This window comes from Triticum dicoccoides, chromosome 4A, assembly GCF_002162155.2.
Source record: "Triticum dicoccoides isolate Atlit2015 ecotype Zavitan chromosome 4A, WEW_v2.0, whole genome shotgun sequence".
In the NCBI taxonomy this organism is placed as follows: Eukaryota; Viridiplantae; Streptophyta; class Magnoliopsida; order Poales; family Poaceae; genus Triticum; species Triticum dicoccoides.
The window spans coordinates 625,528,360-625,555,283 of NC_041386.1; the positions used below are offsets into that span (position 1 = coordinate 625,528,360).

Below are 26,924 nucleotides of genomic sequence, written 5' to 3' on the forward strand. Positions count from 1 at the left end.
TCTTTCTTAAGGAAACCATTAAGGAACGCCGTTTTGACGTCCATTTGCCATATCTCATAATCATAGAATGCGGCAATTGCTAACATGATTCGGACGGACTTTAGCTTTGCTACGGGTGAGAAAGTCTCATCGTAGTCAACCCCTTGAACTTGTCGATAACCCTTAGCGACAAGCCGAGCTTTATAGATGGTCACATTACCATCCACGTCTGTCTTCTTCTTAAAGATCCATTTATTTTCTATGGCTCGCCGATCAATGGGCAAGTCAGTCAAAGTCCATACTTCGTTTTCATACATGGATCCTATCTCGGATTTCATGGCTTCCAGCCATTTGTCGGAATCCGGGCCTGCCATCGCTTCTTCATAGTTCGAAGGTTCACCGTTGTCTAACAACATGATTTCCAAGACAGGGTTGCCGTACCACTCTGGTGCGAAACGTGTCCTTGTCGACCTACGAAGTTCAGTAGCAACTTGATCTAAAGTTTCATGATCATCATCATCAACTTCTTCTCTAGTCGGTGCAGGCACCTCAGGAATATTTTCTTGAGCTGCGCCACTTACCGGTTCAAGAGGTAATACTTCATCAAGTTCTACCTTCCTCCCACTTATTTCTTTCGAGAGAAACTCTTTCTCTAGAAAGGACCCATTCTTGGCAACAAAGATCTTGCCTTCGGATATGAGGTAGAAGGTATACCCAACAGTTTCTTTAGGGTATCCTATGAAGACGCATTTTTCCGACTTGGGTTCGAGCTTTTCAGGTTGAAGTTTCTTGACATAAGCATCGCATCCCCAAACTTTTAGAAACGACACCTTAGGTTTCTTCCCAAACCATAATTCATACGGTGTCGTCTCAACGGATTTTGACGGAGCCCTATTTAAAGTGAATGCGGCAGTCTCTAAAGCATAGCCCCAAAATAACAGCGGTAAATCGGTAAGAGACATCATAGATCGCACCATATCTAATAGAGTGCGATTACGACGTTAGGACACACCATTACGCTGAGGTGTTCCAGACGGCGTGAGTTGTGAAACTATTCCACATTTTCTTAAGTGTGTGCCAAATTCGTGACTCAAGTATTCTCCCCCACGATCTGATTGCAAGAACTTAATATTCCTGTCACATTGATTCTCAACCTCACTCTGAAATTCCTTGAACTTTTCAAAGGTCTCAGACTTGTGTTTCATTAAGTAGACATACCCATATCTACTCAAGTCATTAGTGAGGGTGAGAACATAACGGTAGCCACCGCGAGCCTCAACACTCATTGGACCGCACACATCAGTATGTATGATTTCCAATAAGTTGGTTGCTCGCTCCATTGTTCCTGAGAACGGAGTCTTGGTCATTTTACCCATGAGGCATGGTTCGCACGTGTCAAATGATTCGTAATCAAGAGACTCTAAAAGTCTATCTGCATGGAGCTTCTTCATGCGTTTGACACCTATGTGACCAAGGCGGCAGTGCCACAAGTATGTGGGACTATCATTATCAACCTTACATCTTTGGTATTCACACTATGAATATGTGTAGCATTACGCTCGAGATTCATTAAGAATAAACCATTCACCATCGGAGCATGACCATAAAACATATCTCTCATATAAATAGAACAACCATTATTCTCGGATTTAAATAAGTAGCCATCTCGAATTAAACGAGATCCCGATACAATGTTCGTGCTCAAAGCTGGCACTAAATAACAATTATTGAGGTTTAAAACTAATCCCGTAGATAAATGTAGAGGTAGCGTGCCGACGGCGATCACATCGATCTTGGAACCATTCCCGACGCGCATCGTCACCTCGTCCTTCGCCAGTCTTCGCTTATTCCGCAGCTCCTGCTTTGAGTTACAAATGTGAGCAACGGCACCGGTATCAAATACCCAGGAGCTACTACGAGTACTGGTAAGGTACACATCAATTACATGTATATCACATATACCTTTCGTGTGAAGGAAATATGCCCTAGAGGCAATAATAAAGTTATTATTTATTTCCTTATATCATGATAAATGTTTATTATTCATGCTAGAATTGTATTAACCGAAAACATAATACATGTGTGAATACATAGACAAACAGAGTGTCACTAGTATGCCTCTACTTGACTAGCTCGTTAATCGAAGATGGTTATGTTTCCTAACCATAAACAAAAGGGTTGTTATTTGATTAATGGGATCACATCATTAGGAGAATGATGTGATTGACATGACCCATTCCATTAGCTTAGCACCCGATCGTTTAGTATGTTGCTATTGCTTTCTTCATGACTTATACATGTTCCTATGACTATGAGATTATGCAACTCCCGTTTGCCGGAGGAACACTTTGTGTGCTACCAAACGTCACAACGTAACTGGGTGATTATAAAGGAGCTCTACAGGTGTCTCCAAAGGTACATGTTGGGTTGGCGTATTTTGAGATTAGGATTTGTCACTCCGATTGTCAGAGAGGTATTTCTGGGCCCTCTCGGTAATGCACATCACATAAGCCTTGCAAGCATTGCAACTAATGAGTTAGTTGTGAGATGATGTATTACGGAACGAGTAAAGAGACTTGCCGGTAACGAGATTGAACTAGGTATTAAGATACCGACGATCGAATCTCGGACAAGTAACATACCGATGACAAAGGGAACAACGTATGCTGTTATGCGGTCTGACCGATAAAGATCTTCGTAGAATATGTAGGAGCCAATATGGGCATCCAGGTCCCGCTATTGGTTATTGACCGGAGACGTGTCTCGGTCATGTCTACATTGTTCTCGAACCGTAGGGTCCGCACGCTTAAGGTTTCGATGACAGTTATATTATGAGTTTATGAGTTTTGATGTACCGAAGGAGTTCGGAGTCCCGGATGAGATCGGGGACATGACGAGGAGTCTCGAAATGGTCGAGACGTAAAGATCGATATATTGGACGACTATATTTGTACATCGGAAAGGTTCCGAGTGATTCGGGTATTTTTCGGAGTACCGGAGAGTTACGGGAATTCGCCGGGGAGTATATGGGCCTTATTGGGCCATACGGGAATAGAGGAGAGAGGCCAAAAGGAAGGAGGCCTGTGCCCCCCCTCTGGTCCGAATTGGACAAGGGGCGCAGCCCCTTTTCCTTCTTCCTCTCCCCCTCTTTCCCCTTCTCCTACTCCAACAAGGAAGGAAGGAGTCCTACTCCTGGTGGGAGTAGGACTCCCCTTGGCGCGCCCCCTCCCCCTTGCTCCATACGGGGGCAGGGGGGCACCTCTAGACACACAAGTTGATCTTCGTGATCGTTCCTTAGCCGTGTGCGGTGCCCCCCTCCACCATATTCCACCTCGGTCAAATTGTAGCGGTGCTTAGGTAAAGCCCTGCGACGGTAGAACATCAAAATCGTCATCATGCCATCGTGCTGACAGAACTCCTCCCCGACGCTTTGCTGGATCGGAGCTCGGGGATCGTCATCGAGCTGAACGTATGCCAAAAACTCGGAGGTGCCGGAGTAACGGTGCTTGGGTCGGTCGGATCGTGAAGACGTACGACTACATCAACCGCGTTGTCACAACGCTTCCGTTGTCAGTCTACAAGGGTACGTAGATCACACTCTCCCCTCTCGTTGCTATGCATCACCATGATCTTGTGTGTGCGTAGGAAATTTTTTGAAATTACTACGTTCCCCAACATCGTGTTGCCGGCCTTCTTGTCCACTAAGTATTTGGGGCAGTTCCGCTTCCAATGACCACTTCCCTTGCAATAAAAACACTCAGTCTCGGGCTTGGGTCCATACTTTGGCTTCTTCCCGGCAGCTTGCTTACCGGGCGCGGCAACTCCCTTGCCGTCCTTCTTGAAGTTCTTCTTACCCTTGCCTTTCTTGAACTTAGTGGTTTTATTCACCATCAACACTTGATGTTCCTTTTTGACTTCTACCTCTGCTGATTTCAGCATTGAATATGCCTCGGGAATGGTCTTTTTCATCCCCTGCATATTGAAGTTCATCACAAAGCTCTTGTAGCTCGGTGGAAGCGACTGAAGGATTATGTCAATGACCGCGTCATCCGGGAGATTAACTCCCAGCTGAGTCAAGCGGTTATGCAACCCAGACATTTTGAGTATGTGCTCACTGACAGAACTATTTTCCTCCATCTTACAGCTGAAGAACTTGTTGGAGACTTCATATCTCTCGACCCGGGCATGAGCTTGAAAAACCATTTTCAGCTCTTCGAACATCTCATATGCTCCGTGTCTCTCAAAACGCTTTTGGAGCCCCGGTTCTAAGCTGTAAAGCATGCCGCACTGAACGAGGGAGTAATCATCAGCATGTGACTGCCAAGCGTTCATAACGTCTTAGTTCTGTGGGACGGGTGCGTCACCTAGCGGTGCTTCTAGGACATAATCTTTCTTGGCAGCTATGAGAATGATCCTCAGGTTCCGGACCCAGTCCGTATAGTTGCTGCCATTGTCTTTCAGCTTGGTTTTCTCTAGGAACGCGTTGAAGTTGAGGACAACGTGGGCCATTTGACCTACAAGACATATTGTAAAGATTTTAGACTAAGTTCATGATAATTAAGTTCATCTAATCAAATTATTCAATGAACTCCCACTCAGATAGACATCCCTCCAGTCATCTAAGTATAACATGATCCGAGTTAACTAGGCCGTGTCCGATCATCACGTGAGATGGACTAGTCAACATCGGTGAACATCTTCATGTTGATCGTATCTTCTGTACGACTCATGCTCGACCTTTCGGTCTTCTGTGTTCCAAGGTCATGCATGTACATGCTAGGCTCGTCAAGTCAACCTAAGTGTATTGCGTGTGTAAATCTGGCTTATACCCCGTTGTATTCGAACGTTAGAATCTATCACACCCGATCATCACGTGGTGCTTCGAAAAAACGAACCTTCGCAACGGTGCACAGTTAGGGGGGACACTTTCTTGAAATTATTACGAGGGATCATCTTATTTAAGCTACCGTCGTTCTAAGCAAATAAGATGTAAAACATGATAAACATCACATGCAATCAAACAGTGACATGATATGGCCAATATCATTTGCTCCTTTTGATCTCCATCTTCGGGGCTCCATGATCATCGTTGTCACCGGCATGACACCATGATCTCCATCATCATGATCTTCATCATCGTGTCTTCTTGAAGTTGTCTCGTCATCTATTACTTCTACTACTATGGCTAACGCTTTAGCAATAAAGTAAAGTAATTACATGACGTTTATGTTGACACGCGGGTCATAAATAAATAGAGACAACTCCTATGGCTCCTGCCGGTTGCCATACTCATCGACATGCAAGTCGTAATTCCTATTACAAGAACATGATCATCTCATACATCACATATATCATTCATCACATCCTTTGGCCATATCACATCACAAAACACTTGCTGCAAAAACAAGTTAGACGTCCTCTAATTGTTGTTGCAAGTTTTTACGTGGCTGCTATAGGATTCTAGCAAGAACGTTTCTTACCTACGCCAAAACCACAACGTGAATTGCCAATTTCTATTTACCCTTCATAAGGACCCTGTTCATCGAATTCGATCCGACTAAAGTGGGAGAGACAGACACCCGCCAGCCACCTTATGCAACTAGTGCATGTCAGTCGGTGGAACCAGTCTCACGTAAGCGTACGTGTAAGGTCGGTCCGGGCCGCTTCATCCCACGATGCCGCCGAATCAAGATAAGACTAGTAACGGCAAGCAAATTGACAATATCGACGCCCACAACTACTTTGTGTTCTACTCGTGCATAGAAACTACGCATAGACCTAGCTCATGATGCCACTGTTGGGGAACGTAGCAGAATTTTAAAATTTTCTACGCATCACCAAGATCTATCAATGGAGTCATCTAGCAACGAGGGAGAGAGGAGTGCATCTACATACCCTTGTAGATCACGAGCGGAAGCGTTCAAGAGAACGAGGTTGATGGAGTCGTACTAGTCGTGATCCAAATCACCGAAGATCCTAGCGCCGAACGGACGGCACCTTCGCTTTCAACACACATACGGAGCGAGGACGTCTCCCGTGCCTTGATCCAGCAAGGAGGAGGGAGAGGTTGAGGAAGAGGGCTCCAACAGCAGCACGACGGCGTGGTGGTGGTGAAGCTGCAGTACTCCGGCAGGGCTTTGCCAAGCTCTTACGGAGGAGGAAAGGTGTTGTGGAGGGGAGGGGCTGCGCCTTGGATGTTGTATGCAGCCCTCCCCTTGCCCCTCTATTTATAGGGGAAGAAGGAAGGGGGCCGGCCCCCTCTATATGAGATCTAGAGGGGGGCGGCGGCCAAGGGGAGGGGGCTTGCCCCCCAAGCAAGGGGGCTCCCCCTTTAGGGTTCCCCCCCCCCCCAACCCTAGGTGCATGGGCCCAAGGGGGGAATGCGGCCAGCCCATGTAGGGCTGGTTCCCTTTCCTCTACAGCCCATTAGGCCCTCCGAGAGAGGTGGCCCCTCCCGGTGGACCCTCGGAACCCCTCCGGTGGCCCCGGTACAATACCGATATGCCTCCGAACCTTTCCGGTGACCGTGTGACAACTTCCTACATATAAATCTTCACCTCCGGACCATTCCGGAACTCCTCGTGACGCCCGGGGTCTCATCCGGGACTCCGAACAACATTCGGTAATCACATACAAGTCTTCCTAACAACCCTAGCGTCACCGAACCTTAAGTGTGTAGACCCTACGGGTTCGGGAGACATGCAGACATGACCGAGACGACTCTCCGGTCAATAACCAATAGCGGGATCTGGATACCCATGTTGGCTCCCACATGCTCCTTGATGATCTCATCGGATGAACCACGATGTCAAGGATTCAATCAATCCGTATACAATTCCCTTTGTCAATCGGTACGTTACTTGCCCGAGACTTGATCGTCGGTATCCCAATACCTCGTTCAGTCTCGTTACCGGCAAGTCACTTTACTCGTAGCGTAATGCATGATCCCATGATCAACCACTTGATCACATTGAGCTCATTATGATGATGCATTACCGTGTGGGCCCAGAGATACCTCTCCGTCATACAAAGTGACAAATCCCAGTCTCGATTCATGCCAACCCAACAGACACTTTCGGAGATACCTATAATGTACCTTTATAGTCACCCAGTTACGTTGTGACATTTGGCACACCCAAGGCACTCCTACGGTGTCCGGGAGTTGCATAATCTCATGGTCTAAGGAAATGATACTTGACATTCAGAAAAGCTACAGCAAACGAACTACACAATCTTTAAGCTATGCTTAGGATTGGGTCTTGTCCATCACATCATTCTCCTAATGATGTGATCCCGTTATCAATGACATCCAATGTCCATAGTCAGGAAACCATGACTATCTTTTGATCAACGAGCTAGTCAACTAGAGGCTCACTAGGGACGTGTTGTGGTCTATGTATTCACACATGTATTACGATTTCCGGATAACACAATTATAGCATGAACAATAGACAATTATCATGAACAAAGAAATATAATAGTAACCATTTTGTTATTGCCTCTAGGGCATATTTCCAACACTAGGGCGATGATGATTAACTGTGGCTGGAATAAGTGTGCCTTTGAGCAATCAAGGCACCTGTGGGTATCAAGTTGGATCCTCCCTGTTGTCTCTAGAATCCTTTTTGATCCTGTGATACCTATTGATCTGTCCTTGGATGGTCATTCTTGTTGAGTGATAATCAGGGCAGCTCCATTGTGTAAACAGATTGATCTGGTGATAAGAGATGACGGGGTAGGTTATATGATCGAGGAAAGGCAAATCTGAGCCCACTATGCAATGAACACTAAACCCTTTTTATTTTTATTTAAAGGTGTTGCTTATTTATGCTCCAGTGTTTATAGCCGTTTAAAGTAAAGTTTTCTTCTCTCTCGTACCTTTATTGTTTGTTGTTATTCTTTGATTTAATCTGGTTAAGAGTAAGTTGCACTTTGTTATACTAGAAATACTCACTCCCAGCAAGTTATCGGTTGAATGACTTGTTTTAATTCATTGTGATACTATTACTTCTATTTTTTTGCAAGTTACCAGTTGCAGCTATTTGTTCATGCTACAGAAATTAATACTACAGGATTTTTTTGAGATTTTTCATGAGATAATGCTGGATTGTTCATGTAAAGAGTGACCGAGGTAGCATGTCCCATTTTGTATCCATAAACAATTTTTCGACTGATGTGATTAAGTTGCTTGGTTAATCCGAGCCATTGAGCGGACATTTCCTTTCGTTTTCTTTAGTTTGTTCTGAAGCTTTCCCCAATTCTGTACGTCACCACTCCATATTTTTGGATCCTGCAGTTTGAACAAACTTCCAACTATAGAGTTTAAAATATGCTATCTACATAAAGAGGAGTTAAATAAGGATGAACTTACACAGCTTATCCTTATTTTAGCAATGAGAGTATTTTGTATATAGAGCTGATACTCTGAAACTTCTGTTTTTATTACTGTATTATATTATGAAGGTTCAAGTATTTGGGTTCTAACTCCTACTTGGATATGGTAGATGCTTATTCATTTTCCTATTAGTCTAGCAGGATTACATCATTGATGTTACTTCCCAACCAATATTAAGCTGGCAGTTGTTTATTTTCTCTTTTGCCTAACACATCAAAATCTAGAGCAACACTTTTTGTTGATTGATATTTCTGACAGATACTGATTACTCCTCTTTATTTTATTGTATTGTCAGCCAATTAAAATGGTTTTGTTGTAGGTGTATATTTTTTCTGTATGGTATATATTATGCGAGTTATTTCTAATGCATCTTGATATTATCTTAGAATCATCTGACTAGAGTCTCGGTCCTTTGAGCATAGTTAACTAAAGCATCTTTTATATCAGATATCAAATTATCTATACTTGTACTAAGATATTAATATATCTAACTAGATTTTCACTTCTTTAATGGAGTTTTTAGCACTCAGATTTATTTGAAATAGCTGCTCCTATGTTTTTGTCAATGCTTGCTGTACTTTCTTAAATGTTTCTTCTTGGTAGGATCAGTTTCAAGCTTAAGCATTTGATTTTTGGCGATATGGTGTTCTCTCCTTACAGATGACCTTCTGCTTTCTTATTTTGACAAAATAGACAAGTTGGATGCAGTTGCCGCCACTCATGTTGCTACAGGGGGAGTGCGCGCAGGGGGGAGTGGCGGGTCAAGGTGAGCTCATCGGCACCGCTGCTGACCGGCAGATCCAGGCGCACCCTCTCGATGCACGCAGGGGGGTGATCTATGACGACCTCCTGGGCACGACACCACTGGAGACGGTGAGAAACACGCACTCCGTCCACCATCGGTCACCGGCAGTAGCAAGACGGACCATCGCCGTAGCCGCCAGGTGTTTATATTCTCTAGCTGGTTAATGTTTTCTTTCTTGGCTGTAGTGTATTTGGCATTTGAGGTGATCACAAATAGGAGTTGGGGCAGAAAAATGTTGTTTTATTTCCTCTCATGTGACTAGCCAGTTTTGCCTTCATGCCCAGAGTCTTGCAAGTTGTACCCGTGTCGAGATTTGCTATGGTTTCTTATGTCTTTGTTTCATGTTTATTTCAGGTTTTGCTTTGTGGCCTCAAGTCCAGTGTATCCTTGGTTTTATATTGAATAAATGCCTGCAGTTTGCACTCATTTCTGTAACATAGAAGTTTATCCTGCTCCTCTTCATCTTATGCTTTGTAGTGGACTTGTGACTTGATACGTATGTTTAGTGTCTATGCCAATACCTGTGGTTCTGAAGTGTATTTGAGATGTATTTTCCTTCTGGAAAGGCCACACTATTCCTTCCAAGTATATTCATAGTAAATGAGAATGCTTGTGTTTCCTGTATGTAATAGTGCGACACACGCATTCTTATTTACAAATTGAATCATGCTACTCTGACATCAGAGAGCTGTAGGTTTAGTTTTTAGTTAAAGCAGTATCTACTAGGTATTGTATATGCAGCACCACATCTTGAATCATTCAATAGAAGTTAGGTTCAAGTTCAGATTGTTTAAGTAGCAGGTTGTAACATATGCACACCCCTAAGGTATACTAGCCAGTGTTTGTTAGTATGGCAACGTGTGTCGTAGTTGTTAGGAGCCGCTGGTGAGCTCATCTTCTCTTTATTTTTCCACTCCATTCTTTTAACACTCAATTTTGTTGTCCTTTCTTACAGATATTCATTGTTTCTTCTTTTTATATGTTCAAACCGTAATGGAGATGAAATGCACATGTATATCCTTGATAAAGATCTCTGTAATTTTTAAATGTGCTGACAAGGACAGTGCTATTGCATTTGAATCAACAAGTTGTTGAATAATATGGTCTCCTTGTGCTTACCTGCAAATCTGCCGTATCTTATATTTGTTGGTTGGTTGATTGTCTCAACCATCAGTTGAGAACATATAGATTTTCAGTTTACAAGTTAAGGGGTTTGGCTGGTCCCTGTGCCTTCTTTATTCCTTTGTGCGTGTGTTTAACCTTTTTTTTGGTGCATGTGGTGGTCCTGCCCGACTGTTGTGACTGTTGTTTCTGATTCAGGAAAGCAAGAGCTTGACTGTATTATGAAGACCATAAATAGATAAGTACAGATTGTTTGCAAGTAAGTCAGGATTATATAAGGTGATTTATCCTTTTTTAGAGTTTTATTAGTATATCCATAAAGGGATCCATAGCATACTAATTGTGTTGAGGTTTATTTCACACTATAAGAGAAATTATTCATGTACCTGTGAAGCGGATATTATTATATTTTATAACTGGGACAACAAAGCTACATATTGGTCCTTGGAGCTCCAATCATTTCTTTCACTAGTAAGCTTGCACGTGCAACGCACGTCTCAGCTAATGCATTTTTCAAAGAAACATCTACTCTCAATGAAATACATCTTGCCAACATGTCTTATGCATACTACCACATGCCTATAGTTCGCCATGCTAGTGTAAGAAAATAACAACAAAAAACAAAACATTCATATGACATGGTACAATTCTTTCTAAGTTAGCATGGGAGGTCCGAGATCACATTTTCAAGCACTTACAACTATTGAGAGTTAGGTTTAAAGTTGTTGAATGTGATTTTTTATTATTATTTACCTCTATAAATAGAGATCATTGTTGGTATTTCAAAAATTCCGAGCATTTTTGTTGATCACAAACTACAGAAATAGATAATTATATGTCTGAACCTCATGTATTTTGGGGACAATATAGCAAATTGCAAGTTATACCTTTCTCCCCACAAGAATTTACAATGACATGCTTTACCAGGCAATATCAATGTTGAGTTTCGCAACGTCAGATGTGAAGAATGCACTCCAACATTTTCAAGGCAATAATATTTCCAACCAAACGACATTCATGCTGGTTGACTTCTTTTACCCTGGAGATGAATTCAACCAGATCATTTATTGTAGACCATCTGTCACTTTGTTTTGCATGCAATTCCAGTATGTACAAGGTAAACACCATTCAGCATGATGAGCAAGTAACATACAAGTTGGGAGTTGTACATTTCATACTGAAAATGATCGTTTATCTTTATCCATTTAGTAATAGGAAGACAAGATTATGGTGGACTTTTTCTCTCTTTCGCTTTCATGTGGATTGCAGGAGTGATACAATAGTTTCTTTTGTTTTAAGCACTAAAAGGTTACTTGAGCACACAAGCGATAATATTGAAATCCTCAAGCTCACCGCATATATCTACAACCGAGCATGTGCAATGATTTTGGAGTACATCCAAGCACTCTCCAAGTTTAAATCTTGACTGGATCTATTACTTCACAAACTTGCCTAAACCATAAGATTTATCCTTTGGTCATACAATAAAATATGAATTTAACTTAAGATGCTTATATTGGGTACTGGATCAGGATCAAACACAACATATGTGAGCTCTCAAAAATACGCTTTTCGATATCATATAAACCGCCACAATACTTGTTTGCCATATCACATGCACTAAAAATGTAAAGTATATTATAGAAAAATGTAAAGAGGCAAATAAGACACGTGTGATAACAACAAAATTACCAATGAAAATACAATAGAATAGTCGTATAAAATTGAGGACTCAGATACACAACAAATTACGATTGTACAATGTTTTTTCCTCCAAACCCGCTCATCCATGCATTAAGGGCAAGGACCCAATCCTTCTCTACTACCATGGATACAAAAAAATTTACACAATGTAGAGTCAGCGATACTCCGCACTCTCATCCAGGCATACAATCTGCAAGCTTTCAATTTATCCTTCCCTGCCGCCATACATGTCATGGCGTTCCCATAACTACCAGTCAGCATGTCCATTCACTATATCACAAAGATATTTAGCATACAAACCAGTTGATGTTGTCAAGTTGGCATGGACTATTTTTTCACACAAGGATAATAAAATGCAAGATGCATATTTGTATGCCTTACATCAGTTCCTTATCATATCCCATAAATTAACTTTGTAACAATATGCTAACACATTTTTTTCGGGATCAAATAGAACAGACGGCACAATATCAAGACCCTTTATTTCAATTTCCAACAACATGCCAACCCTAGCACATACAGAACATTTTGAAGATAATATGTCACATGAAATTGACAATTCTTCAAGGAGATGCAGTCGCAACCCTTGGATGTAAACACTTATCTTAATCTGCAAGAAGAAACTGTTAAACAAATGTAGAAAGTATCAAATGGATGAACACAAAGCAAACAACAAACATGGAATCACAGTGCTCTCTAATGCGGGTGGTGTAGGCCAGGGTTTTTGATAGGATTGTCTCCAACCAACTGATTATAAATTTATCAAATAGGAAAGAATTGTCATGCATTTTGATATATCAGGGTGTAAACTGTTTCCTATAATCAGCTAATCAAACAACAAACTTAACACAAACTTCAGAAGAAGAAGAAAAATGCATCGTAGAGCTGCCCCATGAACTCCCCAGTCTGGTGGTGTCATGCAATGAATGACACCTTGGATCTGACCATTAGCCACTTACACTCAAGCTTTGCAGACATATACACATTGGACAAGGGATCAAAATCACTTGAAAAATATTGAAACTTGAAAGTAACTGAAATCACAACAGGGCACATGGGTTCTACCAATTTGATTGCATAGTATGTCTGGACAACAATATGTATAGTTTCGTTCCATTTCAAAACAATGTTTTACATAGCGGGCTATGGAAAATAGCGGCGAGACTCCAAATCAGCTATAGCAGAGCTATAGCGGGCTATTTGTGAAGGCGACCATTTAGCGGCACCTTGCTGAAAAGGCTATATCGGAGCTATAGCCGGCTATTTAAAACTATGTTTCAAATACAGAGCCCGACATATATTTTCTTGATTCTTCTCATATATTTTCCTGCCCATTGCATTTCCATTCTACGTAATTATCAATTTAGCATATCCACTTAAATAACCATTACAAAAACTGAAATCAACAATATATATTCACCAAAAAACAGAAAATAGGGATGGAAGTTCATATCACGATGGACTCGCACTTGAACTCTTACGACTGGGATATCAACTGCAATCCTGATTCACCAAGAAATAGGAAATATATGGCTGCAATATATCAATGGGTTTGAATACTGTGCAACATATCAATATCAGCTATACAATACACAACCAATTTAACCAAAATTCTGAAATATGAGTGCTCCTAATATTAGCAATATAGTATCAACTATTAATCCAAACCCACTTCTGGTCCAATACAAATAGATGAACTATCTGGTTGAAATGTTGCCGCAGGTATTTATTTGTATTAGCACCGGTTAAATAACTGTTCAAAATGATTAAATATACCTGGTTAAATATGCAGCTCGACACATTTGTCCGCGACCGGATCAAACTTCGATGACCACATCTGCATCCATTTCACAAGGCAAACACAATGAAATCATATCCATATGGTACTTGATTAGGCATATTCACGACACAGCCGGGCATAATGATTTCTGTTCATTATTCTTGCTGCCAGCTAGATCAAATGGGTTGGGAATTCCAGATCTTAGGATTTTAGCTAAGTAATCGTCATCATTATTTTGTGAGCCTAGCCTAGCCTAACCTAGCTTGAGCTTCTGGTTTTGCAATGCAGTATATAAAAAATCCAAGATGAGAGATCCCAGTATCCAGAGCCATTATTTACTAAAGTGAAGGTATGACTGAATGATTCAGTTTCAGAGGAATTATTTCTAGAGCCCCAAGATAGTTACCACAACAGGTTCTATTCTAGGCTAGGGAACTATGAATGATCCAGTAATTTATTGTATTCTTGTTAGTCTCTTAGTATTGTCCGGTCCTCGATAAAAACAAAGTTCCCTTCAAAATCCATCCAAAACAGAATTTACCAACACCCAGATTTCTATGGATGCAAGTGCAGAAACCTTACAGTCTTGTGCGTCGCGCACTCTTGAATAATTTGAAGTCGTCAACTGTAGAAAACAAGAGGAATGTGGTAAGCAGACCTGCTTATTAGTGAAGATGTCCATCATCTAGCTTAGCTCTGCAATCTATATGGTTTAGGAATTCTGAAACGGAACTGAAACAAAACATAGTGAAAACTTACTTGATGGTAAATGGATAACGAAAGTGTGACTGTACATATTGTTCATAGGATCCAGGCAATGACCTGATTTGGAATATATCATCAGGAATTGTTCTTTCAGATCAAGGACAAACTATGCAGGGGAATGCTTGTGCAAATTATAAGTTGTCAAGCAGATCGAGATAGAAGGTGCAGTCAAGTGCAGTTGAGATTCAAAATCGTATTCAGCAATGTGACGATAGAAGCAAAAGAAAGCCGTCTCATCGTACCTGAGGTTGCCTGCACAATGAAAGAACTGTAATGGCTTATCAACTTCTGAACCTAGATAAAAAATGTTCACCAATCACTTGTTTAGAGTTTGGATCCTTTTCAATGTAGACATTAATAATAATTTTATACGATCCTGTGCATATAGGATAATAATTTTCTATGATCCTGTGCATATGGTTTAGCAGTCAGCATGTTGGTTTCTACTTTCTAATCACACTGAACATATAGAAACACATCACCGTGCTGATTCCTTTGAAGTTGTTGCCTCTGCAGCTTTATGTGCTCCATTTTAATGGTTCCACATGGATATGATTTAAACAAATGTCAGTGTTAAATCTAGCAAAAAACTGAAACAAAATAAGATCATATATGGATGACACAAGGCATGGAGAGCAGTGAGAGACTGAAATAGAGAGGGCTAGCTATATAGAGAGATCAATTAGGGGAACTCATCGAACATTTGGTGGGCATCCACACGCTACATGGTGCAGCCCCTACCAGTGTGCCTCCCTGGGGGCGTTCACACAGCATGCTGCCATGGTGCTAGAGGGCAGAGGCTACGCAATGCGTCTCACCGTAGAGCGAGGTCGACGAACAGAGGCCAGGAATCGAATGCCCCGTTGGAGAAACCCACCTTCGCGGCCGAGCCCGCTGTGTCTCAAGCCGCCATAGCTTAAGGGAGGAGATGGACCTTGCCGCTGTTGCCGCCGATGCAGGCCGCGCTGCCGCCGCTGCTCGACGGAGGAGATGGACCCCGCCGCCGCCAACGCAGGCCGAGCCCGCTAGGTCCCGCGCTGCCGCCGATCCAGGTCAGGCCACTGCGTCCCGCTGCGCCGCCGCCGCTCGACGAAGGAGATGGACACCAGCACCGCCGATGCAGGCCCAGCCCGCTGCGTCCCGCCGTCAACGCTGCTTGAGGGATGAGAGCGACCCGGGCTGCGGGAGGACGGAGCGGCGGCGGGGCGACGGGGTGAGGCGGGGGAGGAGTAGGAGGCGACATGCGGTGCGACGCGATGTGTGGAGGAGGAGCAGGAGGGGGCGTGCGTGCGTGCGTGGGTTGTGGCAGTTTTTTTTTTTTGGAACGGCGGGCTTAGCGATGGATGGATTAGCGGTGGCTTAATGCGTGGTTTGTAGCGATAAACATTGGAGGATTAAGGGCTATTAAATCTCGCTAATGGATGAATCTAATTGTTTGGTTCTCCGTCCTCTTTTCCTTTTATAGGGGTAGTAGATACATGAATTTTCTGTAGAAAAGTAGCACCAAAAGTATCGGAAATACAATTCGGCTCCCGGGAGCACATGCTCCTACCTGTGGAAAATGAATTTTGAAATGTCAAAAAAATCTCAACAAAATTTGTATGTGTTCTTTACAAAATCCAAATCTGCCTGAAAATATAGGCAGAAAGGTAAAGCATTTTGGCCTGTGCAAAAAAAACAAATTGAACATCAATTGTTACACCAAAATGTCACACCCAAATTTGTTTTTTTTTTCACCGACGAAACGATGTTGCTCCGTTTTGCATGAAAATTATCAAGCATGTTTGCGACACTAACACGAACATTTATGAAAAATTCCAGATTTTTTTTAAATTACTATTTTTTGATTTTTTAGGGAAACTATTTTTTGATTTTATTGTTCATGTGGGTGCATGTGCACCCGAGAGCCAAAACGCCTCCTCCCAAAAGTATTTGTGTGTCTAACACCACCAGCTGGTTCCTACAAATGGGTTAAAATTGTACTAACCAAGGGAGGGGGCAAATACCTTGTCCTCAAGCCGGTAAAAGAAAATTCCAAAAATCAAAGCGCAATCTATTCAAATCAGCTCAACTACCTAGCTACTACCAAAAGTTCCATATCACTGTGTAATGTAGTCGTTTCATAGCGCATCATCCAGGAGATGCCACTAATTCCACAGCCACCGTCCCCTTCCATGGCGAACTAATTAGGCTAGTGCTACATAGGATACGATTCAGATCAAATCTAAACATGCTATAATAAAACCTGAGCACACCTCCAGATCACATCCAGTCAATCAAATAAATATACTACTCAAGTAAGCTTATAGAGCAGTTGTGCATAAAGCAAAGTATTCCACGGAAAGAGATGAAGGGTGAAAAAGGACGGACCTCGATGTAGCCGTTCTGGTTGGGGTCGAGCTCCTCCATGATCAACACCGTGTACTCCTCGACGCACTCAAGGATCTTGGTGAGTTGTTTGTAGAGGCCGTGCCGAGTGAGGACCTGACAACGCAAGAGAAAGTCATAAGCATTGATATGACCGGTTGTGAACAAACAACACACTACGTAGCTTCAACTGTCATTACTCGTGACAGCATTCTTCGAGCTCATTTGTCAACTCTTTGAGCTCCTCTTCGGTGATTCAACCGTCTGCATTCTTCCCAACCCTGCAACAAGTTTAGTACAATTGTCAAATTTCGTCCAGATTCCAGATTACAAACAAAAAATGAACTTTGAGATCAGATTTGATTGGAGATGTACATATCAAAGAAAGTCTGGAGGGTTGGCAATCCAGATCGAGTGGATCAGGCCGGTTAGGCGGCTTGCAACGTCGGAGTGAGGGCAGCGGCCGACGCGGTGAAGGGCGGTGGCGCCGCAGCTCGCAGCGTCGGAGTGAGGGCAGCGGCCGACGCGGTGAAGGGCGGCGGCATCGTTGGATGGTGGGGAGGCAGCGTTGGAGGAGGCGGCCTCCCCGACGGTCGGCCGGGCGATGTAGTAGGGGCCGCATCCCCGACAGCCGGCCAGAAGATGTAGTAGGAGGCGGCGTCCCGCCGGCCGGCCAGGCGATGCAGGAGGCGCCATCCCCAACGGCCGGCGTCCGAGGCGAGGTGATGGGTGGGCGTCCCCGATGGCCGGCCAGTAGGTCTATTAGGAGGCGGCATCCCGCCGGGCGGCCAAGCTGTGCAGGAGGAGGCGATGGGTGGGGGCGTTCTTGAAGGTGTGATGGGGGCGACAGCGGGAAGGTGCGACGGGCGGAGGCGGTTGGGGCGGAGAGAGGCAGCGTCGTGCGTGCGGCAGTTCCCCTTTTCTTTCGTAGGAAAGGAAGGGGATCAGGAGAAAGACGTTTAACGCTAAATATGTTTAGTACTCACCATTAGAACAATAATGACTGTTGGATTAACACAAATGGATGGTCCAGATTTATTGGATCTGCCTCTCTGGGCCTTTTTATATTGGTATAGATTTGTGATGAGCTAACTTATGGTTACCTGTTGCTGTCAATTATCAGAACTGCTACTTTCCGTTTCCTTATATTGAAAGTGACTGGAATGCATTCCTTAATCGCCCTCATTGTGTACACAAGGAGTTGCTATTACATGTATTAAATAGATTGATATATATTTGTTCTCTAAAAATATGTTCCTATTTTCATTAAGAACACACCACTTCATCATTTCTGTTGTATAGCTTTCCTAGGTTTATTAGCCCATTGTAATGATTTTTTAGAGGTTTCACAGTATCCTTAGGAAAATGAAGCCCGGGGATGCTACATATCCTTTGCTTTCAAGTATCCGTCACTACAAGCTGCATTAGCTTCTCCTTGGAACATGGAAAGAGGAAGTAGGAGTTTTCATTGATGGTCATCTAAAAGCACAGTACATGTTCTTTGATTAATAACGAAGACAAAGGCACTACCACTATCTATGTTTGGATGGCATCGCTTCCAACTGCTTGACCAAAATGTTGGGACCGGACCCTCGCGCCAAGGCGCGCTCCCTATCTAGTGACTACATGAGAGAGAGAGAGAGAGAGAGAGAGAGAGAGAGAGAGAGAACTCCAAAGCCAGTCAAAGTCAGGTCGAGAGAGAGAGACCTCCAAAGCCGGTCAAAGTCAGGTCGAGTGCAGCTCATGCAAGTGCAAGTGGGTACTCCCTCCGTTCTGAATTACTTGTCGCAAGTATAGATGTATCTAATGTATTTTAGTTCTAAATATATCCATTTTTGTGATGAGTAATCTGGAACAGAGGGAGTACATGCGAACGTCCAACCATCTGTATATGAACCATGCACTGCCACAGCCTCGTCGTAACCTAGCAACAACAGCTTATCATACCCAACGTCAGTCCGTACCCACTTCCCCACCTCACAATTTGTATCTATCCGCAAAGAATAAGTTGTTGTTGACAGTTAGCACTAATGGCGCCGAATAGCCATGGCCAATTCGAAACTATCAAGTAAGGGATCATTCAACAGGATTCACATATCTAATAACAATAACCACAAGCTGTAACAAAGACATTCATCAATAGGCGATGAGTGCATCGCTGGATATAATTCTCATGATAGGCTGGAAGTTAACATTAGTATTGCAAGTACGGAAATACATACTACTCCATCTGTTTCTAAATATAAGCCCTTTTAGAAAATTCAATACGTACTACATACGGATGTATATAATTGCGGAAATTTAAATATGCTAAAAACAGTAAAGATACAAAAGATCTTTATGGTGCCCTCCCAAACTTGGAACAAGATATTGGAATGGGGTCCATGTACCCAGGTTTTCAGTTCTGAGTGAAGAACGTCTTCTGTTCACGACTCTCTTTGTTGTGCTCTGGGATCTCGCACTTGTAGATGGAATCGATCCACTTATAGACCATTAACCGTCGGTTACAATTTTGTTGCTCCCGGATACGACATGGTTGCTCCCAGATACCGTATTGTTGCTTCCAGATACGGCATTGTTGCTACCGGATACGGTATGGTGGCTCCCGGATACATTATTGGTGCACCCAGATACTTTATTGTAGCTGTTAGTTACAATATGGTTGCTCCCAGATACGACATGGTGGTCCCCAGTTAGAACATTGTTGTCCCCACATACAAGGGTGTTGAAGCTCCCAGACACAGCGTTGTTGTCTCCGGATATGACAGTGTTATCATTCCCAGACATGCTGTTGTTGCGCCCAGATCTGACAGTGTTGTTGCTCCCAGTTATGGTATTTGGTTGTTCATTGAGTGCTCTTCTTTTGTCATTTACATACAATAGCATGTTAGTCAAAACCATACCCGATGAACGACCCGCGGTGGCGAGGCCCTTGAGCCGTAACAAACTTTTGGGTACCTCGCCAACGAATGAATTATTTGAGAGATTCAAGTACCAAAGGTGGTCAAACTCACCAATCCACGACGGGATGGTGCCAACCAATGTGTTGTTGGCAAGGTTGAGTGACTTGAGCTCGCCACAGCCCGCAAGGCTGGCCGGGAGCCACCCAGTCAGGTAGTTTGTGGAGAAGTCAACGGAAGCAAGAAGTGGCATGCCGGAGAAGCTAACACGAGCAATCGGGCCGGACAAGGTGTTGTTCCGGAGGTTGAGCCCACGAAGAGATGATAGTGATGACAGAGACGGCGGCAGGAAGCCGGAGAAGCCATTGGAGTGTGCGGCCAAATGCTCTAGCGACGTGAGATCGTCGAACACGTCCAGGAGGCGGCCGAAGAAGCGGTTGGTGGACAAATCCAACAAGGTGAGGTGTGTGAGCTCCCCGAAGCGTGAGCTCAGCTGGCCGGTGAGCTCGTTGGATGCGAGTGAAAGCTTCCTTAGCCTAGCGAGCCCGAAGAGCGCGTCTGGGAGGACGCCCATGAAAGAGTTTGAGCCGAGGAAGAGTTCCTCCAGCCACACGAGGCCGGCTAGAGAGGCTCCTGGGATGGGCCCCGTGAGGCCGCGCGAGGGGAGCCGCAGCACCGTGACGCGAGCGCTGGTGCCATCGCAGCCCACACCTTCCCAGCTGCAGCACGAGGCGCCGGACCATGCGGTGCGGAGCAGGACGGCCCCGCCGCTGAGGTCTCCGGCGAAACCCCGCAGCGAGCGAAGGTCGTCGGGGTGACACGGCACCGCGCTGGCCGCCGGCCAGAGGAACGCCCAGAAGAGGAGCAGCAAGCAGCATCTCGCCATGGACTCAGCTGTGGTATGCTACGTATCCGCAAACGCAACTACTAGGCCGGAAGCCTTTTCTGGAATGCAAAGTGATTCCCAAGTGTTGTTGGCAAAACTGCTTGGGCGGTGCATCTATCTTATAGCGTCTGCGCGCGCGCGCAGTAAGCATGCTTGCTGCAGCTGCTTCATTACTACTCTTTTCGTAAAGAACTATAAGAATGTTTAGACCGTGGCCACAATTCAATCTTGGTTTTTGTAGTTGTCTGCCGACTGAAACCTGTGGATGAGATGGACTCATGCTGGCTAGTCCTCCTTCTCAACTCTTGTTGTGGACAGTTCGGCCCTAGTCCATCAATGCTCGTGGATGTTTCTCCCTGGAACCTAGGGCAATGCAACTGTATACTCGTGGGTGGCATGGGCTCAAGCTCATCTAGTACTCCCTCTATTTCATAATGTAGTGCATATAAATTTTTTTAAAGTCAAACCTTACGGTTTTTTATCAAATTTGTATAGAAAAACATCTAGAATGCCAAACCTATATCATCAATCATAAGATGTATTTTTATATTTTATATGTTTGATATTGTAGATATAGATAGTTTTCTCCATAAAGTCGGTCAAAATTTATAAAGTTTAACTTTTCAAAAGAAAAATACGCACATTATAGAACAGAGGTAGTAGCAACTAGACGAGGACAGCTCCGCCGTAGTCCATCAATGCTTGTCGTGGACAGGATGCTATCATGCTAGAGAGGTAAATTGAGCAAGAGAGAGGAGATTTCCTTATGCAAGCACAGGTCCGGCTCTTGCTCACTGATCCTGTGCGGCCACAGTTGTAGTCGTCAAAAGTCAGGATGCACTGTCCACTGTGGCGCTCGTCTCATCTCATGTACACCAACCGAGAAGATCTTGAAAGAGACGGCCGGATTGTGACCAGCCTAGGGCAGGCAAGGCCTACATTGACTTTCCTTACGCCGACTGATTATATCCGATTATATATAAGAAAATTGTGGGAAAATGCTGCAGCGCTATAAATAAATACTCCCTCTATCCCAATTAGATGCCGCATAAAATGAGTCAAAAAATCAACCCTTTCTAAGTTTGATGACTTTGACCACATATACAGAAGAAAATATCTACAAGAAAAATATCGTCGGTGCGCTTGCGTGGAGCCTTTCGATCAGAAAAAAAACACCCCGTCATCCTCTTGCAGGTAAAGGCGAGCGGGCGCGTCGATGCTGGTTGCGGAGCTCCGGTAATGCATGTGTGCCGGCCAGAGAGGTATAGCGACGGCGTCGAAGTGGGAGAGTGCGGATGCAAAGTAAGGGGAGAAGGGACGGAATGGAAGGAAATGGAACCGGGAGGGGGATTTAGTGAGACGGTGGTGTCGGAGTCCCGCAAAGCCCCCCCCCCCCTCCCCCCTTTTTTTGTTTCCGGTTTGCGGGGAAAAGTGCGTGTGGATCGCTCGGCGAACCAATAGAGACCCACGTTGGATGGCACAACATGTCCGGACAACGCGGTCTGGATGTATACAGGCGGTTTGGAAGTCGGCGTTGGAGACGCCCTAAGATCAAAATCACGGAGGAACATGTCTGTTTTATCTTGAAAAGGATCCAGATATATTATAAAGGTTCATCAGAAGTATAAAACACACAAAAATACTGAGAATTACATCGAGATCCTTGAGCCATCGAACGTCCATTACCGCAAAAACAAGACTTTGACGTGCCATAGTCACCACTGATTACAAAAACGGACTTAAGTGTTCGTGCATGTGCCCTTAACCAGTGTGCCAATGTTGCAGCTTATGCCATTGAGATCTTGAATTGAACCGAAGTGGCTGACACTAAATTTCGCCATCTTGCACTCATGACTGGAATCTACACTGCACCTTAGTTGATTCCATCCCGATGAATAAATTCGAGGAGGATCAAAGCCCGAAAGACCAGCTCAAAGATGAAGCGACGCCATCAGCCACGGTACCACCCCTGCGAGGACTAAAAAAAACTCTAACCAAAACTACTAGCCGGACCATGCAAGGCACCGAGACTCCCCTCGTGGGCTCATGGAGGGGAAGGAATAGATTGGTTTTTCATGCCCGTATTCTTGTGTACCCATATATTTCTGAGCGAAGGGTCTTCATTGCAACATAATTGTAATGTACTCCTTTTGTTTTTATTGACTCCGCATATTAGTTTTGGTCAAGGTCAAGATTTGTAAACTTTGACAAAGTTTGGAGACAAAAATATTAACATATACAATAACAAATCAATACCATTAGATTCCTTATTGAATGTACTTCACATCATATAAATTTATTATAGTAACTATTTATATTATTTTCTCTAAACTTGATTAAACTTTGCAAAGTTTGACTTTAGTCAAATCTAATATGCAGACCAAATAAAAACGGAGGGAGTAATTAGCAAGCAACAAGTTCGCTATAAAGTCTAGATTGCCCTCTAATATAATTCCAGATAATCGCATCATGCACTTCAAAAACAATAATACATCATGCTGTACTCGCAATGACATGTGTAATAGTTACAAAACTAGACAGAAATTGAAACTTGGTTTTTATTGTTGTCTGTCGATTGGACCTCGTTGGACTATAGTCAATTATTCTAGTTCTATCAGAAACCTAGGGAAATGTCCTAAAGAAAAACCTAGGGAAATGATGTTGTATACTTAAATCCCGCAAAAAAAAAAGATGTTGTATACTTGAAAATTGGAATACGTTGGACTCTAGTCCATTAAATAAGATAGAGGAGATTGCTTTATGCAAGCACAGAAATCGGTTAGAACATATGTAACCAATATTTTACGGAAATCGGTCAGTTAAACGTATTTTCATCACCATGGTCCCGTGGCTAGCAGTTGCAGGTTGACAAAAAGAAGAATGACCAATTGTCGAATTCATCCGTCAATTCACTTGTTCTGACCCTCGCCAAAAGAAATCACTTGTTATGAGATAATTACAGCATATATTTATCAGAATTCATGGGAACGGTACAGTTTTTGGACACGTCCATGCATCAGACTTTGATCAGCAGATTGTCCACACCCCATGCGTGCTGCTGGTGTAGAGAGGGGGCGAGCGGAGGGCTGCCGTCCACTTCAGGGCGTCCAGAGGTCGCTGAGTAAGGCCAGACCCGCAGTCACCGTCACTCGTGTCCTTGTCAAGTATCCGATCCGTTATCCCACAAAAAAAAAAGAATATCTGTTCCGTTACGGATCAGATCTGCAGCACATCAATTGTTTCTTCCTCGGCGATCTTTCCCAATACATTCACGGTTGCTGCGCGGCCCCGTTGAAGACAACGTCGGTGTGGTGTGTCCACAGACTCTAGAGCACAAATATGATTTCCGTACACATGTCCTTTGCATAGGCGAATGAACACTGGAAAAGGAGTATCTATTGTTTAATACTGAAATAGATGTATTCGAAACAGATGTATCTAGAGCTAAGGGTAAGGGCCGAGCATACATGCAGGACATGGAGTCAGGATCAGGATAGAGGAAACATATGGTGATAAGAATGGAAAATGAAAGGCCGTGTGATGGTTGCGAGAGGGGGCAAGCAAGAGGACAATGTAGCGGGGGAGGCTACCCATTTGTGCAATTGTGCAATGTATGACCTTTCAATAAATTGTTCAAATTTATACGTATCCTTGTTATTCCGAAGCAAAGTATGGTCGGGTGGTGGTTAATTTCATGTTTGGTGAGACCATAATAGACCTCAATAATCTCGTAATTATCACCCATACAAATGAAGAGCACATAATTTGAAAATTAAGGAGAGTTAATTATATATGCATTTTTAACACGGTACAATCAAAGTCGCACACATACATAAGCATACACTCACCTCTATAAACGCACACACGCACATCCTACCCCTATGAGCACCTCCAGCGACTTGAACTCTGGTGGACAGAGGATACCACTGTCCTCATAACCATCCAACCACAGGTTGGTTCGCATTATAAATGTAGTAAACATAAGCAATATGGACAATAGCAGCAAGCATCCATAGGAAAAAAAACATACTATAGCAGTGCAATAGCAAGACAACACAACATTGATCAGCCCCTATTGATGCCAAGTTTCATGTCTTCAGCTACATTTACCTTTTCTGGAATTATAACACGATAAGCTCAATGTTCGGGGTCGAGTCTTGGCACCCTAATATTTGGGATGCCTTTTCTTTTCCCCAGATAAGATCTAAAAATAAACTCATTAATACAAATAGAATTTCTCAACTCATTTTCAACAACATTTTCATGCACCTGCAGTTCAAATTTGAAGCATATCCTTTAATTGTTTAGAAAATCACTTAATAACTTAAAATATAGCAAACAAATCCTGAAAATGCCAAATTGTGACATGTAGCATATGATGGCGTATGTTGAGTGTAGAAAAAAGTTTCAAGGTCCAATAAGCTCAATGTTTGGGATAGAGTCTTGGCCCACTAATGTTGGGGGGGATGCCTTTCATTTTCTTGTATCAGGTCTAAACATAGACGCAGTAACACAAATAGAGGATTTTTAACCCATTTTGTCAACTTTTTCCTGCATTTACATTTTAAATTTTAGATTATATTTTTAATGCCAATAAATACACTTAATTGCTTAAAATATAGCAACAATTTTTTGTAGAACATGCCTGATTTTTGCACATGGAACTTATTACATTGTGTTGCTAATGCCAAACTTGCCATTTTCTGGAACCATTTGCTAATTTGAAGACATGAATTGCATTTCTAGATATTTATCAAATAATGTTCAAATTTGAACTATATGTATAAGAATAATGATATATAATTTAAAGAAAAACAATCATTTTTAGGAACTTATATATATTTAATGTGCCCTCCAAAAAGTAACTCAACATTCAAAAATTGTATCATGATAATTCAAAATGAACACATGCATTTTATTGCTTTATTTTTTGCCAAGTGTCTTATAAAAACACTAGGCAAAGACCTTACTTTGTTGAATGTAACACTCGGCAAAGCATATGTTTGCCGAGTGTCATTTTTTTCTTGCTGAATGTTGTCGTCGATACCCTCGACAAAGGGCTTGTTTGTCGAGTGCTCGATAAAATACCCTCGGCATACAATATTTTCCCGTAGCGATGCTTGAGATCTAAGCCTATAGTCTAACAAATATCTTAATGGTGGTTTCTAATGTACTATTAGGTAAGTGTATTTATAGAAAATTGTAGAATGTAAATTGAACCATTGGCATTGCCTTGCAGGGTTTTTTGGGGGAACCATTGAGCTTTATTAATCACCGAATAGGATTACAATCATGTTGAATAGTATCAGCATGGAAGGTTAGATTTGGTTGACAACATGTGCATGCTTTGTACTTGATGTACTTCCTCTTCCCTGTGGCGCCGCTTGAGAGGAAGTTGTGCGCATATTTTTATTTTAAAAAATACATAGAGTCCTCGCCTCTGTCTAAAAACACATCTCAAAAAAATCCTCACCTTTATCTAAAAAAGAAGAAAAAAAGTAAAAAGAAAAATTACCACAACAGCCTACCGGCGAGTGCCACTTTGCATAACCCTCCATTTAAAAATATCAGAGGTCCTCATTTTCATCTAAAAAATACATTTTAAAAAATAATCCACACCTTCATCTAAAAAAAATTCCAAAAAAATTCTCACTGCGGCCAACCAACTTGCGCCATGTGGCATAGTTGGTTGACCGCCCTTCACGCGTAGCTTAATGATTTTAATAAGTGAATGTAAAAAATGTCTTCAGTATTTTTGCATTCAAATAATTTGATTTGTCCATCTACAACACGTTTCGTCTCATTTGGAGTAAATAGCATAAAACTACTACTTTACAGGCTAGGGTTCCAAAAAACTACCGGATTTTATTTTTTCTCAGATAACTACCAAATGGGTGGTCGGCTGTTTCAAAAAACCCAAATCGTCGAGTCTTTATCAGTTGATCACGTTTATGACAGGTTGAGCCCACAGCTAAACAAACTGTTAGTTTGACCGTTTACTTTGACCGTTAACTTACATCTAGGTCCCATATGTCAGTTTTGTAAAAAGCAATCGGGTCCCTACAAGTTTTCTGAAAAAGCAATCAAGTCCCTATAAGTTTTCTGAAAAAAGCAATCGGGTCCCCGTGGCAGCCTCGAGCTCGATCCCGCTCGGCAGGGCAGCGCTGCCTCCTCCGGCCGGCGAGCCGCGCCCGCAGCGGCCGGGTCCATGCCGGCGGCCG

The 26,924-nt window shown here is 43.0% G+C and overlaps 1 protein-coding gene across 1 annotated transcript; it reads right to left on the reverse strand.

The window, feature by feature from the left end:
• Window positions 1-19,096: 19,096 nt before the first annotated feature.
• LOC119287477 (phytosulfokine receptor 1-like) lies at window positions 19,097-20,874 on the reverse strand. The gene has a single exon (XM_037567029.1). The coding sequence runs from the start codon at window positions 20,701-20,703 to the stop codon at window positions 19,411-19,413; it is 1,293 nt and encodes a 430-aa protein (XP_037422926.1). The 5' UTR covers window positions 20,704-20,874; the 3' UTR covers window positions 19,097-19,410.
• Window positions 20,875-26,924: the final 6,050 nt, after the last annotated feature.